Source organism: Myxocyprinus asiaticus, chromosome 40, assembly GCF_019703515.2.
Source record: "Myxocyprinus asiaticus isolate MX2 ecotype Aquarium Trade chromosome 40, UBuf_Myxa_2, whole genome shotgun sequence".
Classification (NCBI taxonomy): domain Eukaryota; kingdom Metazoa; phylum Chordata; class Actinopteri; order Cypriniformes; family Catostomidae; genus Myxocyprinus; species Myxocyprinus asiaticus.
The window spans coordinates 19,464,801-19,484,382 of NC_059383.1; the positions used below are offsets into that span (position 1 = coordinate 19,464,801).

Below are 19,582 nucleotides of genomic sequence, written 5' to 3' on the forward strand. Positions count from 1 at the left end.
GTGACAATGTAGGATACTACTGTTTGTGGAACAATGCCTATGGTTTCACTTGTTATTTTATAGAATAGTAGGCAATATACATTGTATACTCTGCAGTATTCATTAAGTAGTAAGCTTGTATTCCATTCCGAACGTAGCCACTGTGTGAACACAGTTCAGCCATGACAACTCTACGAAAGATTTGGTATGTTAATGCGGGTATGACATATTGATAGGATATTGGCCTTTGCAGACTAGATGTGCTATGCTGCTGCTGCAGAGCAAGTACAGAGACTTGCTACTGCTAGAAAATACACATACTTGCTGAGTTGTGTACATACTGCTGCTGCCGCACAATAGGACAAAAAGCAAGACGTGCTGCATCTAGGACATCCTGCTGCACAAATAGACACAAACCAAGCATGTCTGAACATGCTCGTACGAACAAATAGACATTGCAAACAATCCCGATTTAGCAGATCTAGACAAGTGCAGCTGGGGTAAAGTGGGTTTCAGAGAAAAAAACTGTTGTAGCATGCTGCAGTGAAACTGGCTTATCTGCAAAACTGAGCAATTTAAATATCGGGCAAAAAAAAAAAAAAAAGACAAGTTGATTGGCTACCCAATTACATGTTAAAGGACAAATCTGCTTATACTATGTGAGCCGATTAGCTTAATACTGTATATCACATGTGAGTCAGCCAATTGGCTAACAGATAAGTTCAAAGACCTATCAGCTCGCGCCACATAGAGTTTCATGGCTGAACTTTGGTAATTTATTTTATTAGAATGCACAACATAAACTTCACATTTCCTCAACAGACTTTGTATGGAACAAAGTTTAGATGTTGCGTTTCTGATTTCAGGTATTTGTGCTGAGGGAAGGAAAAAGTGCTCCTCTCCTCACTGCCCACATCAACATGCCTGTGAGCGAAGGACTAGCACTGAACTAAGGAGAAAGAGAGAGCGGGACACCTCTAGCAGTCTATTGCCACAACTGTTGCTGTGCTCCTTGCAGCATATAGCAGCAAGGCTTCTCCACAGAGCTGCCCAGAAGGGAGAGCCTTTGATCACAGGAGTTAAGAGAAGATTGTGCTGGTCACAGAGCCAGTATGGTACCAGTAGCTTAGATCAGGACTCAGGGGGCATGTCCTCACTGACAATACCTCTGCAATATTGAATGAGTAGTGAAATGAGCTTTTGATTGACAGCTACAAGTCCAGCGCTCCATTATAGGTTATATAGTTTGGATGTAAGAGAGTGTATAAGATATGTTATGATGTTTAATGTATTTTTATGGTAGTCCTGTATATTTGTATGTAAAAAGTATATAATTTTTTTTTTTTTTTTTTACATTTAACATACATTTAATACATGTAAAAAGCATATGCTGTATATTATTCCTTTAAAGTACTAAGTACTACACACTTTACTCACTTGCACTTTTAAGGATTGTTTATAAGGCTTTATTTATTATGATTCAGTTGTTTAAATAAAATGGTTAACTGCATAAATTGTTGTCCGTTTCTTGCAATGGAAAATCAATAGTCATACAGAAAAAGACAAGTAAAGGCAATGTGTAGTTTGATCATAAAAATTCTACATTTAAAAGAGGCACAAGGTTGAGACATCACAGTAAAATATTCTCATGTAAGAGCAGTACAGAGCATAAGCTGTCAGCAATTCATTCTCTCCTTCCATTTCACAGTTATACTTCTATAATCTACATGTTAAAATGCAGTAAGTACATAAAATGTTCTTTGGTTCAGACATATTAAGTTTTGCTTAAAGGGGTCATGACATGCCTTTTTTATTATTTTTGTTCCTTTTGATAGGTTCACTTATAATATTAAATTATTATTTAGTCATATATTTGTAAAACGATCATTTTCAAACCCTCATTCTGACCCTCTGTCAGAAACGTGTGGTTTTGGTGCTGCTTCTCCTATAAGATTGACAGTAAACGCCCACTGTTATGATTGGCTCTCTGCTCTTGACTGACCTGCTCTCTCCTCTTGCCATCTCACTGCACACCACTGCTGGGCAGGCTAAAGAAGCGATCAGGTAAAGTAAGCATTGACGTGTTGTTGTGGATGCGGTCAGATGCACGTGCCTACCAGAGTGTGACATCACAATGTGGAGGAAGTAGAGAAAGTCATTTTGGCAGCTTGGTTTCAACAGATGCTTTTTTCGTTTTGAGTTCTGAAACTTGCAGTATGTTTTTATAGTACAGTGACCGCTTATATATCAAAAGATCAAAGGAAATTTGATTCCTCATGTCATGACCCCTTTAAAGGGATAGTTCACCTCAGTCACGATACACTTTCATTGTATGTAAAAAAAGATGCAATGAAAGCAAAAGGTTACTGAGGCTTCTGCCTAATATATTTTGTGCTCCACAGAAGAAATAAAGTCATAAGAGTTGGGTGAGTAATAACATTGGTGAGTAAACAACAACAGAATGTCCATTTTCGCTTGAACTATCCCTTTAACACTTTCTACACTGACAAATCAACTACATTGATACTACAAGTTGCTAAAATGTTCTTTGGCTCAGATATATTAAGTTTAGCCTAACTGCTGCTTGCATGCATGCAAACTTTATGGCAGTTTCTTCCTTTCAAACAAGAGAAAACAAAGAAATGGGGTTCAGTGCCTTTTCTGGGATTACTGGGTAATACACGTATTCTTGCCTTTACTGCCCTCAAAATATTAAGTTATATGTACGACCAATTCACTAAAGGACAAAAACATGCTCAGCAATTTCAAGTATTTATTACATATCATGCTTTATACCTGATAGTATGAGTGCTATAATGCCTGACCTTACGCACCCACTGCATAAATCCTACCGAGGTTACAGGAGTCTCTTGGTAAATTAGTTTAGGAACAAAGCAAGCAATGAAGAGAAGGGATTTCCATCTAAGTAAACATAGTGAGGGTGATCCACTATAAGAAGAGAGGAAGAAAACAAGAGCAATAAGGGAGAAAAGATGTAGCAAACATACAATACTTGGCTACAGAAAGGAAAGCATTTGGAAAGTGATTTTCTCATTACTAATGTCCAGTTAAAGGAATCTTCTGAATTCAATACATATTAAACTCAATCGACAGCATTTATGGCATAATATTGATTACCACAAAAATACATTTTGACTTGCCCCTCCTTTTCTGGGTTCCAGTGAGGCACTTACAATGGAAGTGAATGGGGTCAATTTTTGAATGTTTAAATATTCACTTTTTCAAGTGTATAGCCACAAGACATTAACAATATGCATGTAAACATGATTTTAGTGTAATAAAAATCACTTACAAACCTTTTCAGTGTAAAGTTATAGCCAATTTTACAACTTCGTTGCCATGACGATGCAATGTCAACAAACCCTAAAATTACTGTAAAAGTGAAAACTTTACAGCTCAAATAATACACGTTTTAACAGAAGAATGAATGTGAATTAAAAGCTTAATGCTTCAGCCTTTAAACCCCTCCAAAATTAGCCACATTCACTTCCATTGTAAGTGCCTCACTGTAATCTCGATCTTTGCTTTTTTTTTTTTTTTTTAAAGAAAATGAGGGACGAGTTGAAATAATTTTTGTGGTAATCATTATTATTCCACAAATGCTGTCAACTGAGCTAAACTTGTATTGAACCTAGACTATTCCTTGAAGAGTAAGACCAACCTGGGTGAAGCTAAAGAAAACCACTCCATCCTTGTCAGTGTCCATTGTTTTAAAAGTTTCTGTTAGGAAAAAAAGAAAAAGATTGTTTTGATTTAAAATGCTTGCTATAAATGACCTCTAACAAATCTAGCTCTTTTATAAAATATTTATTTTGTTAATGCACCACTGAAATGACAGTTTACAGTAATTACACTGTAATTTCTGTACGTTATTATGACTTTTCAGAGTTTCAACTCAAAGTGTTTGTCTAAAGCACAATCAACTTAACACTGTAGATTGTAACATTTGCAACATTGGATTTTAGCTGAGAGTGTACCATAATAAGATTGAAAAATGTAAAAGTGAAAGTGTGTTTTCTTCTTGGTACACTCACTGAACATAGTCTCCAGTCGGATCAGACAGGCCACAAAGTTGTCAAAGTCCACGTTCAGGTCTGGCTTTGCATAACGTAGGATTATTAGCTGGAAAAGGTTGTTCGTCAACTTGAAGCCTTAAAGGTTGATACAATACGTTAATGTCTTCATTAAGAAATCATTCACCGATTATTGATGTTGTGCACCTTAAAGTGTGCTGTATGTGGCAGTTACCTGCTGATTCTAGTGCCAAGCGCATTTCATAGGAACTCATTGTGCCAGACTTGTCCAAGTCAAACTCCCTAAACACAGCCTAGTGGTATTTTAAATAGAAAGCTTCAGCATTGATATCTATTTCTCATTATATATACACATACACCATAGAGCATGCATAAAATGTAGCCACTGACAAGATATCGTTTGATCTTCTCCCAGAGCACATAGAAGTCTGTCAGTCCCAGCTTCCCAACACCAGTTGTCTTTATGGCAAGTCAAGGCTTGACCAAGACAGAAAATGCTGAGACAAAATTATGTCAAACATGCAAACATTGAGTATTGAGCCTTTAAAGGATACATCCATAAGATTTATCATGCCTCGACATGACTCTTTGCCAAAACCGTCTGTCTTTATATCTTTATCTGTAAGAAGCACATTATAAGGCTTATTCTAAACTTCAATTGGCTCATTTAAAAGAAATACTGCAGGTTAAATACAACATGGTCTATTGACAAAATACAGTATGAGGCATGCTGTCGTTTACCACATAAATTTGTGCAAAGTTAAAGTATTCTTTCAGCTGGAGTCATGACCATGTGAACTTCAAATTTCTACTTTTACACCCTTTGGTACACTTGCCTCATCAATTTCTATTCTAATTGCATTACTATAGACATGTTTTTCCTTTGTTTTTACAAACTGAGGGACTAGTCAAAGTTATATTTTGTGGTAAATGGCAGCATGCCACAGATGCTGTCAGTAGAGCTTAAGATGTATTTAACAAAGAAACATTCCTTTAATGCTAATAATCCACTACATATACTGCATTTGTTAAAACTGGCTAATGGTGTATTATTATGTTACGTCACTGTAGGCTGGTACCAATGTGAAATCTGCTTTATGTCTCCATAAGCACACTCACGTTTGCCAACGACGCGGTTTAGAATCATCTGGAGTTTGGACACATTGATTTCCATTTCCTGTTGGCCAGAGTGAGTGTCAATCTAAGGCTGTTAGGTATTACAGTAACTCATTAACTTCCTCCCACTTCTTACCGGCCCTGCCAGTTTTGCAAAAAGTGCCTTGAAGCCCTCATCAATGTCCCTTTCCTGGAGCGCAGGCTGCAATGGAAACAGCCATTCAGAAACAAAACTTCACAGGATACAGCTGTGTAGGCTTTTTATATAAATAAATAAATAAATAAATAAATAAATAAATAAATAAAAACACTCACCTCCTCTGGCAAGTCTGCAGAAATGTCATTATCCAACTCCCTATAGAGAAAAAACAAATTGCAATAAAGCTTAATTTTTCTCCGTTCCTTGTGCTATTTTTGGTAACATTTTAGAATAAAAATTTTTTGAATAAATTTGTAATAAGTCATTAATACTGTACATGATACACAAAAACTTAGTTCATATGCAATGTATACATACAGGGGCATGTTTACAATTTCTGAGGTCCCAAGCAACCAACCAGCCTGGGGCTCCAATTTCGAAATTTTTTGCTTAATTTATTTAAAATTTATTTTAAATAATAATAATAATTGTAAATTCATCCTCTCAGCCATTGAAGCCAAGTACATTCAAAATGTTTAATGAAATAAAAATCTAGTTAATGATAATTAATGCATGTTTTCCACAATACAAACTTTGCATAGTGCAGAGCAATCTGGAATAACACACCTGAAACTGTTAAGAGCGTTAAATCTTTGTGACACCTGTGCTAAAAACAATCTAGATGCAGCACAATGAATGAAACCGAACGCAGGTGTCTCGACATGCGTTTTTGAGACCTGAAGTTATTTTTAACTTGACACAGAGTCTAAAAATGTCCCAGTCCTGCATGAGACACTGAAGAAATAGCGAGACGTGGTGCAGCGGGTATGGACGTTCGTCCAATGTGTGTTTACAATGGAAAACAATGGAAAAACAGAGCAGACGCATGCAAAAACACGTTCGGTGTGAATGGCCCCAACACATCCGTAAGGACTGTATATTTTTTTCATACATTACAAACCCAAACTCAAATTCCTACTTGAAAAACGGACTTAAAAACCCGGTGGACCTCTAACATGAACCGCTCTAAGAGCGCTGACAACAGCGTATTAGCACGTGTACCCAAAACAACATGTCACCCCTTAGGCATTGTTTGCTGAGCTTTCTTACCGGGGCAGGGGCCCCTCCTGATGTGCGGGGCCCCACGCAATTGCGTGGTGGTTAAAATTGCTACTGTATACATATACAGTGGGGTCCAAATGGTTTGTGAAAAAGCTTCTACTTTGCATTTCTAATCTAAAGCTTTTTTTTCAATACAAATTATCATCAGCATAACAATTTGAGTGAAATATTTTAGTATTTTTTTGTATTTGTTATGTCTCTCTTTTGCTTTAATGACAGCATGCATCTGTGGAAAAACCTGATGATCCATGTTATTCCAGCTTGATTTGAGAACGTTCCAGCATCTTTGCGCTTCAATGGAAGTCAGGAAATCTGACTCTTTATGCAAAGGAGTTAACATGCTCAATGTCACAAATTTACTTATTCAATTTGTGACCTAAAACTAGTGCAGAATCTTAAATATTTTTATTCATTTTGTCAGAACATTTCTTTGGTGTAAAATTTTCTAAATCCTACAACATTCTGTTTAGTTCCAGGTTTAAATTAACATTTGAAACCCATTTCAGTGTGGTGTCAGACTTTGGACACCACTGCACATGATAAAACATGGATGAAATTTTCACTTATTATTTATTTCTAACCATCTGAGTGTACACTAACACTCTGTTAAACATTATATGGTGTAACATTTACTCTCAAACGCTCACTCACCGGGAGTCAGCAGCCTTTTCTGAGAAGACCCTCAGCACAAAGTCTCCTTCTTTCTGGGGCTCAAAGGTAGAGGGGACGATGATATATTCCCCAGCAGGCAAGCAGAAACGTGAGCTCACCTCCCGCAGGTTGATGAAGAGCTCGGAGCGGGCGCTGGACGTGTGGTTGAGGAAAAAATCACGCTTCAGGTGCACACCCACCCGACCCAGGTACTGACAGGGAGGAAGATTCATACTGTATCACTAAACACACTATACGTGACCTGAGCATGTGCAAAATGTGCAGGATCTGTCAGTGTTACACTCTCTGAACTAAATCAATCTGTAGATCAGTTTAAGGCACTAACCTGACTGAAAACAATCGTTTTACTGATGTTAAACTATAACTGATGAGTTTCATTAATCTGGAATCACATCTCATACCTCTTCAGGGACCTGTAAGATTCAGAAATAACGTTTACTGTAGGTAGATGGGAAGATTCAAAACGATTCAGAAAACATTCATAATTAATAATAAATGTGCAACTTTCAAGTTTTCTTTATAAGTTTGAGTCATTTTCTAATTTTTTAAAACATTTTCTTAAATAGTCCTAATCTATGTAGTCTTAAAACCTGAAAGAAAATTTGCATTTTCAAGCCATAGGTTTCCTCTAGAATTTCTAAGGGGGTTTTAGAATAGTGGTTTTTCATGTATAAGTAAAGTAAGGTCTGTGGTTAACATTACTTAAAAGACTTTTCCTTGTTGTTCTACAATATAAATTACACAGTCATTCCTTAAGTGTGAATTTTGAAACTTGTTAACAAGTTGTTAACAAGGTCGTATACTGAATAAAGACTACAATGGTTGTCCGTTTAATGATCTTTTGTCAAGCACATAAACAGTTTCAGCAGACAACTATTGTAGGCCTTAGCAACTGTGTGTAATTTATGTTTTAAAACAAAACATTAAAGTCTGTTCAAGTAATAAACTCAGCAAAAAGAAACGTCCTTTTTCAGGACACTGTATTTTAAAGATAATTTTGTAAAAAATACAAATAACTTTACAGATCTTTATTGTAAAGGGTTTAAACAATGTTTTCCATGCTTGTTCAATGAACCATAAACAATTAATGAACATGCACCTGTGGAACGGTCGTTAAGACACTAACAGCTTACAGACGGTAGGCAATTAAGGTCACAGTTATAAAAACTTAGGACACTAAAGAGACCTTTCTACTGACTCTGAAAAACACCAAAAGAAAGATGCCCAGGGTCCCTGCTCATCTGCATGAACGTGCCTTAGGCATGCTGCATGGAGGCATGAGGACTGCAGATGTGGCCAGGGCAATAAATTGCAATATCCGTACTGTGAGACGCCTAAGACAGTGCTACAGGGAGACAGGAAGGACAGCTGATCATCCTCACAGTGGCAGACCACGTGTAACAACACCTGCACAGGATCAGTACATCCGAATATCACACCTGTGGGACAGGTACAGGATGGAAACAACAACTGCCCGAGTTACACCAGGAATGCACAATCCCTCAATCAGTGCTCCGACTGTCCACAATAGGCTGAGAGAGGCCGGACTGAGGGCTTGTAGGCCTGTTGTAAGGCAGGTCCTTACCAGACATCACCAGCAACCATGTTTGCCTATGGGCACAAACCCACCTCCGCTGGACCAGACAGGACTGACAAAAAGTGCTCTTCACTGACGAGTCGTGGTTTTGTCTCACCAGGGGTGATGGTAGGACTCGCGTTTATCATAGAAGGAATGAGCGTTACACCGAGGCCTGTACTCTGGAGCGGGATCGATCTGGAGGAGGAGGGTCCGTCATTGTCTGGGGTGGTGTGTCACAGCATCATCGGACTGAGCTTGTTTTCATTGCAGGCAATCTCAACGCTGTGTGTTACAGGGAAGACATCCTCCTCCCTCATGTGGTACCCTTCCCTGCAGGCTCATCCTGACATGACCCTCCAGCATGACAATGCCACCAGCCATACTGCTTGTTCTGTGCATGATTTCCTGCAAGACAGGAATGTCAGTGTTCTGCCATGGCCAGCGAAGAGCCCGCTTGAGCACATCTTGGGCCTGTTGGATCGGAAGGTGAGGGCTAGGGCAATTCCCCCCAGGAAATGTCCGGGAACTCGCAAATGCCTTGGTGGAAGAGTGGGGTAACATCTCACAGCAAGAACTGGCAAATCTGGTGCAGTCCATGAAGAGGAGATGCACTGCAGTACTTAATGCAGCTGGTGGCCACACCAGATACTGACTGTTACTTTTGATTTTGACCCCCCCTTTGTTCAGGACACATTATTCCATTTCTGTTAGTCACATGTCTGTGAAACTTCAGTTCAGTTTATGTCTTAGCTGTTGAATCTTTTTATGTTCATACAAATATTTACACGTGTTAAGTTTGCTGAAAATAAAAGCAGTTGAAAGTGATAGGACGTTTCTTTTTTGCTGAGTTTATTTAGAAATCTCTGAGGAAACCAGTGGCGAATTGCTGTAGCCTTCTGGGATGGCCTTACATTCTAGACTTGTAAAAATCATCTGAAAGCTGATTAATGAATTTCTTTGTTTGATTTTTCTTCAACACCGTAATATTACTTAGGACCACACCAAATGATTTCCCACCTCATAGATGGCATATCCAATCGTCTCCATGTCTTTGCCCTCACGACGCAATCTCCGGCGATTTTTCTGCATCAGTGCCACAAGGAAAGTGCAGCCATCTTGACTCTCAGTATCTGGTTCCTTCAAATCTATTTTAAACTGGGGATTGATCCAAAATGTTGCTGTGTAGAGAGACAGACTTTAACATGAGAGCTTTGCCTCTCATGTCTCCTAAGAAGTATCCTAAAGACTATCGGTCAAACAAAACATACCTGGGTAGTTCCTGCAGCCACCAGCAGTGCTGCCTCTTCTCCATTCACCAGGGTACAGCGCTGTGTTCCACTTCTTCACCTCACTGCTCTGTAGAGCATCCGCTGTCAGGTTGCAGATCTCCAGCCTGCTGAACTCACGCATGAAGTCACTGAATGACATCCTGTGTGATTGTGAGAAAGCAGGTATCTATCACAGAGCATAATACCTTTAAATATTGACCCATATTAAATGAATATTCCAGGTAAATTACAGTGGTAACACCAGTGTTGGGTGTAATCCGATTACAAAGTAATTAGTTACTATAATTACTTTTATTCAAAAATTTTGTAAAGCATTACATTTGAACTTACAGTTACTGACTTTCAAATTAACTTTCAAAAAGTTAATTACTTTTCAGTACATTACTTGGGTTACACATTTCTAAATATTTATGAAGAAAATATTTAAAACATTATGTTCATATGTATGTCTGTTTGTGTTTTTGTGACAGCTAAGAGGCATTTAGGCATTATAATAAATACAACAAAAAGTGTTTTGAAATGCAACTTAAAAGTAAAGTAATTAATAATGTGATAACGTTAATGAAATAATCAGTAAAGTAATCTGATTGCAATTTTCAGGTAAGTAATTAGTTATCTGTAATGGATTACTTTGAGTAATTTACCCAACACTTGGTAACACTTTAGAATAACGCCATTGTCAACATGAACTAACAAACATGAACTATTATATAGGAATATTCCAGTTTCAATACAAGTTAAGCTCAATCGACAGCATTTGTGGCATAATGTTGATTACCACAAAAATGTATTTCGACTTGTCCCTCTTTTCTTTCTTAAAAAAAGCAAAAATCTGGGTTACAGTGAGGCACTTATTAATTGAAGGATATTTTTTTTTCTTTGCTAACTGACAACATGCCACAAATACAGTTTATGGCTAAAGTTTTACAAGAATATTCCTTTAACGGTCATATTGGTGCCATAAATTTGCAAGTACTCCTCGCTGCAGACTGTAGCGCGATGACGTAGTGGATCTTATCCCATGCGTTGTGGATTTTAGTGACGTAGTGGATGTTTTAATGTGCATGCGTATTCACATTTTAATGTTTTGTTTTATTACTGTAATGTACTTAATGGTGATTAATATAGTATATATATTCATATAATACTCCAAATTCACTTTAATTTCACTTTTGTATACTTCCAAATATGTTTGGCCACTACATGTGTTAAAATACAAATAATTCACCCCACGGCATGTGTATTTACAGTATGTATAGTGAAGGAGATGTTAAAATGAGGAGCACATTATAGTGAGTAATATGAGTATATTGCTTAATTTATTTTTTTTCTGTGAGGAAAAACAAGGTAATTTACACAAACCATGGTTATGACCATTTTTAAAAGCTAAGCTTTATTAAAGAGGAGCTATGATGCTTTTTGGGATTTTACCATTCCTTTAGTGTGTAATATAGCTGTTTGTGCAAGTAAAAGGTCTGCAAATTTACAAAGCACAAAGTCCATGCCAAAGGGAGTTACTCTCTCCCACAGAAAACACTGCTCCTGAACTGCCTGGTTTGCAGTCCAGCCATTACTTCCGTGACTTGGCTATGTTACTATGTAACACATTTGCATAGACTAATTCGGTTATGGTAAGGGGCGTTACATTTCCGACACACGCTCTAAGTGGTTGACCAATCACAACATCCTGGGTCAGCTGACCACTCAGAGCAGACTGCACTTTTCGAAAAGGGGGGGCTTTAAAGAGACGGGAGCTAAAACAGAGCGTTTCAGACAGAGGGTGAAAAGAGGTGCTGCAGCAATGTACAGTATGAGTAAAATAATGTGTTTTTTGAACATTAAAGCATGTAAACCTATTCTAGTAGACCCCCAAAATAAAATTAAGAACCTGTAAATGAGCATAATATGGGCTTTTAAACAAATGTCTCAGTGTAATACTTAATACTAAGTAATAATGTACTCAGTGTAACACATTAAAAACCAAAACATCCACTACATCACCAAAATCTACTACACAGAGGATTAGATCCACAACGTCATCGTGCTACAGTCTGTAGTGAGGAACCTCTCGCTATTGCTCGAAATATGATTTGATTTGCCAACTATTTAGAAGCAAAGTGAGGAACAGATCACATTATTACAACAAGAATACTGTTAGAGAAATGTACCAGAATTCTCCATCCTCTCTGCAATTGTGCAGACGGGACCTGACCGACGGGTCGATTTCACGCCACTCTCTTGCACTAAATGGGGCACACAGTGTTAGGAATCCTGTCAGCATTCAATTTATTGTTATGGGAATATCACCCCCCCCCCACCAACCTCCCCCCTCCCCTCCTCCCAATTGTTCTCACTCATCACTCCAGGCTCCCGTCCACTCCACCTCTCCCCAGGGGTTTCTGATGTGCACCAGCTTTGTGAGGTTTCCTCTGTACTCCACCTGACCAACAGATTTACATCTGCCAATAATGACTCATTTATAATTGGTTGTGTAACTGGTCGTCAATCAAAATGCACTCACCTCCTCGACTCCAGTAATGGAGTAGGCGTGGCCTTTAACCAGTTTTTTAAAGGTGACTGCCTCCATGTCAAACAAACTTGTAATCTGAGAGGTAAGACAGAATCCTATTGTAGATAAATAAATGTGAGTAATTTGAATTTATTAATAACAATTCCTATTATGTCTACCTAAACATGTGAATATGTTGATGTATACTAGGCCTAGGCATTATGTTGTGCATGTGGTACAGATCTAGCTAAATATGATATTATCCAAAAATATAAATATATCCTAAAAAAATTACTATATTGTGATTTAGATCATTACCATGGACTGTTTAGACCGTTCCCGTGATATAGATTAACTCATACCATATAAGAATAGATTTCATACCGCCCACCCCTAGTGTATACTGTGCCCGTGCACTAACATCTATAGAGCAGCCCATGAGGGAGCCTCTCTCCACAGCCCTTCTGATGATGCTGAAGAGGTTGGGTGGAGATTTTTTCAGCTCATACATCTCCGTCACTCCACCGGTGAAGTCCTCAAACCCCTCAGATGTGCAGCCCCCAGAGAGAGCCTCATAGCAGCCATTCAACCTGTCACATACATAAAATAACAATGTATTTTTTATGCAGCCAAAACAACATCTTTGTATGTCCGGAGCCTAGATCAGCATCTTCTCCATCCACTTACTTTGCATATGCCTTCTCTACCAGAGCGCTCCAGAACTCTGCTCCCTCGGCAGAATGGACAAACAGGAGCTTCCCATCTCTGACAGGCAGCCTGTCGTCAATCACCACATCCACCCAGTCCCCGAACTGCCAGAACTAGAAAATCCAATAGAAAACACAAGACAGAACTTTTGTTGTTGGATGAAATGCTGGGCTCACATGTCTTAATTATTGCAATTACAAGATGACAACTCAAAGATTGTACTCAGTGGCTGTTTATTTCCTTGAACTCAGACATTATTAGTTTCTACGGAAATGTTGAAAATGGAGTTTGACAAAGGCATGAATGGTTTTTACTAGTTAGGGAATTGTAATTATGGTAAAACAGACATGACAAATGCAGCATTAACCACCAGGGAGCTCAGTGCATTTCTTCTGTGTCGTTACGGGTCATTTTGATCCATTTTAGACTTTACTCTTACTTAATGACAACTTTCTAGTCTGAAACTTTATGGCATCCTGTAATGTTTTCAGTGTCACCATGTCTCTCACACAAGCAAATTGAAACTCTTTAACAGTATCATTAAGGGTCATTTTGTCCCAGTACCAGCTATGCTAGATCTTCCATGGTATAACAAAACAAATCCTTATAGGCGTAGGTTTGTGCACAGAAGTATAAACCGGAACAGAGTATCATACAGTATTTTTGCCATTCCCTCTCGCTAAGGCCGCCATACTGCCCCACAAAGGTAAAACGCGGTAACAATACCAACACTGAAACCGACAAAAATGGATTCAAGTTACATGATTTAGTGTGTTTTTTCTAGTTACTGCAGTTTTGAGTATAGTTGAGATAAACTTATCTATCAGAGGACAGATCATAGTCTAAGAAACCCCATTTTGATCATACCTCAACTTTGAAAACTTGTGTAGTCAGTTACAGTGTTTTGCATTTGCAAGACAGCTTAACACTGTGTAATGCAGCCTAAAAGTGTCAGGTTCCAGTCACTCTGGTCAAATTTTTATTCAGTGTCGTACCCTGTCACCTGTTTTTCTGTTGTGGTTTTCCTGTCTAGCACATGGCTCTTGTTTATTTCTTGTCACCATGTGCTCTGTTTTGTTTCTGGACCCCACCTCTTCGTTTGTCTCATTATTGATTAATCTGTTTCACCTGTTCTCTTTGTTTGCCCTTCTGATTTTCCTCCCTATATATTTTGTCTGTTCCCTATTGTGTTTGTCAGTTCCTTTCATCAATACTCATGTGGATTTTTCCCTTCGGTTTCTAGAGTTTGTGGATTATGCCTTTGGTCTGTGTTTGTGCTTGTACTTGCCCTTGCCTGTTTTCATTTTTCCCCGCCTGCATTCCTAGCCATCTTTACTGCCCCTGGCCGTACTTCAAAGGGTCACTTACTTCTCCCTTTTTCTGATGGGCGGGCAAGATGTTGGGTCAAAGCATTGCAGAACCTCGATTCTCCTTGCCTCAGGAGTGGGGCACTGTTCACTGAAGGCATCAGGGCTGTCTTCAGTCATACTTTTGGAGGCAGAGTGTTCTCAGGGGGTCCCATTCTGTCCACTCCAGCTCCCTTGGAGGCGGAAGGGCACGCTTCTGACCACCAGGAGTTGGCTGCTGACCGCCAGGTGGCGGCTGCCTACCCTGCTGCTGCCAGCGCTACCGGCCATGAAGGCATCATCCCTATTGCCAGTGCTTCCGGCCATGGAGGCCATTTCCGTGTCAACTCCACTCCTGGTTAAGGAAGTCACTGACCCCTCGCCAGTGGCCGCTGCCCAGTCTGACCCTCATCCTGTGGCAGCCGTCTACTCTAACCCCTCGACGGTGGCTGCCACCCAAACTGTCCTGTCCCCAGTGGCCACCACTCAAGTCTGTTCACTCCCCAGCGGTTGCTGCTCAGCTGGATCACTCCCTAGCGGCCACCACTCAACCCGTCCTAACACCAGTGGCTGCCGCTCAGCCTGTACAGTCCCCAGCGGCTGCCGACCAGCCTGCAGTGGCCTCCGCCGCCGCCCAGTCTGACCCCTGCCCAGTGGCCATCCCTGACCTCCTGCTCCGCTGGCCTCCCTCTGGAATTTGTCCCACTGGCTCCGCCCTGGAATGTATCCCCCCTCCACTTTTGGACTTGTGTCTGTTTTCTTTTGTTGGACTACTCTCTTCTGTTTTTGTTTGTTCAGGTTGGAAGTCGTCACATGGAGAGGGGGGTAGTGTCAGGTTCCTGACTCTCTGGTCAAGTTTTAATTCTGTGTCGGGACCCTGTCACCTTTTTGTTTTCCTGTCTAGCACATGGCTTTTGTTTATTTCTTGTTACTATGTGCTTGGTCTCGTTTCTGGACCACGGCCCTTCGTTTGTCTCATTATTGATTAATCTGTTTCACCTGTTCTCCTTGTTTGCCCTTCTGACTTTCCTCCCTTTATATTTTGTCTGTTCCATATTTGTTTGTCAGTTCCTTTCATCAATACTTATGTGGATTTTCCCTTCAGTTTCTACAGTTTGTGGATTATCCTTTTCAGACTGTGTTTGTTCTCGTACTTGCCTTTGCCTGTTTTGATTTTTGCTCTGCGTTTATTGACCTGTTTGGACTTTATTTTTGTAATAAACTTTATTTTGACCTGTTCCCGTCTGCAACTGAGTCCTGTTCCTCCCCCGAACCCTGACAAAATGAACCTGATATTTAAACCTGGGGCATAATCAAACTGTAATTTGTATATCTTTCCCTACAATATGTAAACATCAGTATACTACATATATTGGTTGTACTCCATGACACTCTGCAGTACTAATGCTCTGAGCTTTATAGGCATTCTCTAAATGACTGAGCCTAAATGGCTCCTGGCTGGTGAACAGAAGGGGAATTTGGCAAGGGGGGGTTGTAGGTCTGACCATTCCATTTTCTAGATGAGGCATGTATAAATAGTCATTGCAGCAGACAGGGTAGGTTGATGTTTAGGGACAGTGGCTTAATGTAGATCTGCTGAGCTATAGAGAATCTAATGGAAGTGGGAACAGATCAGTTTACACGCTTCATTGGAAAGAAGCCCAAGTTTGCGGATATTTAGGATCATGGGATGTGGCAGAACATTAGCCGATGGGATCTAAAATTCTGTCATTTTCAGACACTTTCTAGTGTGCTTGAGGGCAGAGGATTGCCTTTATCTAAACGAAGACACACAAAACAAAGATTTTTATAGATAACTGTCAGGGGTTAAATTGGGTTGGAAAGGTATTCCAAAAAAATAAAATAATAAAATTATTGTCAGTAAATTTGTAAATCCATTCCACTTTGCGTAAGCTCCAATACAGTTTTTGTTTGATCCAGTAAAAACCTTTTAAAGTTCATTGCATTAAACATAGTAGGAAGGGAAGTCATGAACATAAATTAGATAAACAAAGTAAAAGAAAATACTAAAGCTCTGAAGTTTATAGTGTACAGTACCTGGAAGTGAAAGATTCCAGCATATTGCTGATGGAAACTCTGGCCATGAGGCACCACCCGATGTAGCAAAGGTTCATTTAGCGTAAGGCACGCTATGGCTGCCAGCAGCCAACAATCACCTAAAATTAGCATTTTAAACAAAAACATGTAGCAGATAGGAGGCAGATGATATAAACCAAGCTACTGTATCAAGCGTCATTACTGCTTTAAAGGGATAGCTCACCCCAAAATGAAATTTGTGTATTCATTTACTCATCCTCTTGTTGTTCTGTATTGCTTTCTTATCTTCCATGGAACTTTAAAGGGATAGTTCACCCAAAAATGAAAATTCTCTCATGATTTACTCACCCTCCAGGAATCCCAGATGTGTAAGACTTTCTTTCTTCTGCAGAACACAAATTAAGATTTTCAGAAGAATATTTCAGCTCTGTAGGTCCATACAATGCAAGTGAATGGGTGCCTAAATTATCAAGCTCCAAAATCCACATAAAGGGAGCATAAAAGTAATCCATATGACTCCAGTGGTTAAATCCATGTCTTCAGACACAATATGATAGGTGTGGGTGAGAAACAGATACATTTTTAAGTCATTTTTTATCATAAATTCTCCCCCCTACCCAGTAGGGGACGATATGCACAAAGAATGTGAATCATCAAAAACAGAAGAAGGAGAATGTGAATTTACTGTTTGTCACCCACACCTATCATATCGCTTCTGAAGATATGGATTTAACCACCAGAGTCGTCTGGAGTACTTTTATGTGCACTTATGTGGATTTTGGAGCTTCACATTTTTGGCACCCATTCACTTACATTGTATGGACCAAAAGAGCAGAGAAATTCTTCTAAAAATCTTTGTGTTCTGCAGATGAAAGAAAGTCATACACATCTTGGATGGCATGAGGGTGAGTAAATGATAAGAGCATTTTCATTTTTTGGTGAACTAACCCTTTAAAGGAGATGTTAGGCAGAATGTTAGCTTCACTCACCATTTACTACACCATTTTACAAAAAAAGATGCAATGAAAGTCAATGGTGACTGAGGCTGTCATTCTCCCTGACATATCCTTTTGTGCTCCATAGATGGAAAAAAAAAAAAGTCATACAGTTTTGGAACAACATGAGGGTGAGTAAATTATGACAGAATTTTCATTTTTGGGCTAACTGTCCCTATAACCATGTGATCAACTTTTAGCTAGTATCCTTGTACATCGCCCAGAGTTATCATACAAAGACACTTGCACAATCTTATGAGTCATCCTGTTGGCAAAACATGTATTTCATTGAGGTTTTTTTGTTGTTGTCTGTTTTAGTGCATGCTTGTCTTACCTATTTCTTATTTTCTTTCTGTTTCAGACTTTTCATGCTTGTTTTACCTAAAGCTCCTTGGCAGATGTCTGTGCGTGTGGCCCCATCTATGATAAAGTGCGGGTCAGAGCAGAACTCCTGGGGTACACAGAGAAGTCCTATGGGTTAGACAGGGAATAGGGAACATCTCTGCTTACTGATACATAACCAGATGATAATCAATGCATCTTGCAAGTAAAAAGAGCTAAGGAGACAGAAAATGAAAGATTATGCAAAAATATGTGAGCAATGACATGACTTTATATATGTACATTTATGTTAAGTTTATACATGTTAGGTTTTTGATCTTGGTAGGTAGGGCTGAAAGATTAACCCACACTACAGACTTTCAGTCATTTATTTATGTTTCTGTGATCTCACCGTGGGCCTCATCCAGCAGACACCTTTCGTTTTAGCAGAGCCTAGACCAAGCTCCTTGAATCCTAAAGAAGACAGCTGGGCTGGGAATGTTTCATCTTCAAACAGACATCCACTCTGAAGGCAGTGGGCACGCAAAGATTCAAAATCTTGACCCAAGAATTTCAGGGCCATATGGTTCTGGCCAACTCCCTCATTCCGGTCCCATTCGCTCCTCAAACGGGCAGCAACTCCCGTAGCACAAATAGGCTCCATCCAGAGCAATCAAATTTCAAGCCTGAGTTAAACAGCTGAAGAGTGAGTGTTGGAGACAAGGATGCAACTATATATTAAAAAAATGGTGGGACCAAATGTATAATTTTAAGAATCGTCCATTGACAAACCCATATTAATTAACCACTAATCTGAAATCTAAAGACAGACCAAGACCATATCTCAGTGCTGCATGCACCACATCAAGTCAAGCTTATATTTGTCCTTATTTTACAACAAATTCTAAAGCAAAAACCTTTGATCAAATGCAGGATAATATTCATAATTTGTCCAAGTAGAACTATACGAGAAATTAAAAATTTAGACTTAGATTAAATGTCATATGATTTTACAAGCCTGCAAGAAGTGAAACCTGAAGGAGAAATCAGAGTAACATACACTTCCACCCATTATGTTTATATGGTTAGGGTTAAATATAGCATACAGCTACTGTTGTTGCAAACTAATCAGCTTCATGAAACCTGTTAAATTTACAATTTTAAAATACAAACTTTGTAGGCTTCTATGAAGTGTAAAGCGATTGTACCTTTAACTACAATGCCACACCCCAAGTCCTGTTATAACTGTCCTTGCAGTGAGTTCCTGTTCAGATAGCAGGTATCATACGGTATATAAAGCTGTAAGTGACTGTGCAGCGTTTGGGAGTGTGTAATGGTCCCAAAGTGTTACTGGATCATGCATAACTATTTCTGAGGAGACAAAACAATGATATTCCTCTAGGGGGCGAACAGAGGCTCGAAAGCATAATCCCCCATTGAGCCGCATTTAAATTTCAGGATGTTGTTTTATTTTACTGGAGACATTTGTTCGCTAAAAGTATATCCGTTTAAAGTCTACTAATTACGTTGATTTGTACCTGAAAAACAAAGATAAATATGCTGGGGAAATCGCTTTGAAATTACTTTTTTTCAGAAGTCATTTCGAGTAATTACAAACAACTGTGATTGGTCCATCCTAACAAGCGCGGAGAAAAGTAGCAGCTGCCACGTATAAACGTCGTTTCCGGGCTGTT

At 39.2% G+C, this 19,582-nt stretch overlaps 2 protein-coding genes across 3 annotated transcripts in view; one reads left to right on the forward strand and one right to left on the reverse strand.

Annotated features, from left to right (window-relative positions):
• LOC127430556 (Bardet-Biedl syndrome 1 protein homolog) overlaps positions 1-1,339 on the forward strand; it is a 12,790-nt gene extending 11,451 nt beyond the window's left edge. For both annotated transcript variants that reach the window (XM_051680384.1, XM_051680383.1), the window contains exon 17: positions 846-1,339. In XM_051680384.1, the coding sequence (XP_051536344.1) occupies positions 846-932 (87 nt within the window). In that variant the 3' untranslated portion in view covers positions 933-1,339. The remainder of the gene's footprint in view (positions 1-845) is intronic.
• LOC127430555 (calpain-1 catalytic subunit-like) lies at positions 1,307-19,255 on the reverse strand. The gene is made up of 22 exons (XM_051680381.1): positions 19,097-19,255; positions 18,301-18,587; positions 17,949-18,018; positions 16,573-16,691; positions 13,148-13,281; positions 12,882-13,050; positions 12,473-12,556; positions 12,306-12,391; positions 12,120-12,194; positions 9,931-10,091; positions 9,680-9,840; positions 7,485-7,496; positions 7,063-7,274; positions 5,466-5,505; positions 5,287-5,352; positions 5,154-5,211; positions 4,589-4,653; positions 4,425-4,493; positions 4,249-4,327; positions 4,035-4,151; positions 3,662-3,720; positions 1,307-2,928 (listed from the first exon to the last, which is right to left on the reverse strand). The coding sequence occupies exons 2-22, from the start codon at positions 18,550-18,552 to the stop codon at positions 2,902-2,904; spliced, it is 2,115 nt and encodes a 704-aa protein (XP_051536341.1). The 5' UTR covers positions 18,553-18,587; positions 19,097-19,255; the 3' UTR covers positions 1,307-2,901.
• Positions 19,256-19,582: the final 327 nt, after the last annotated feature.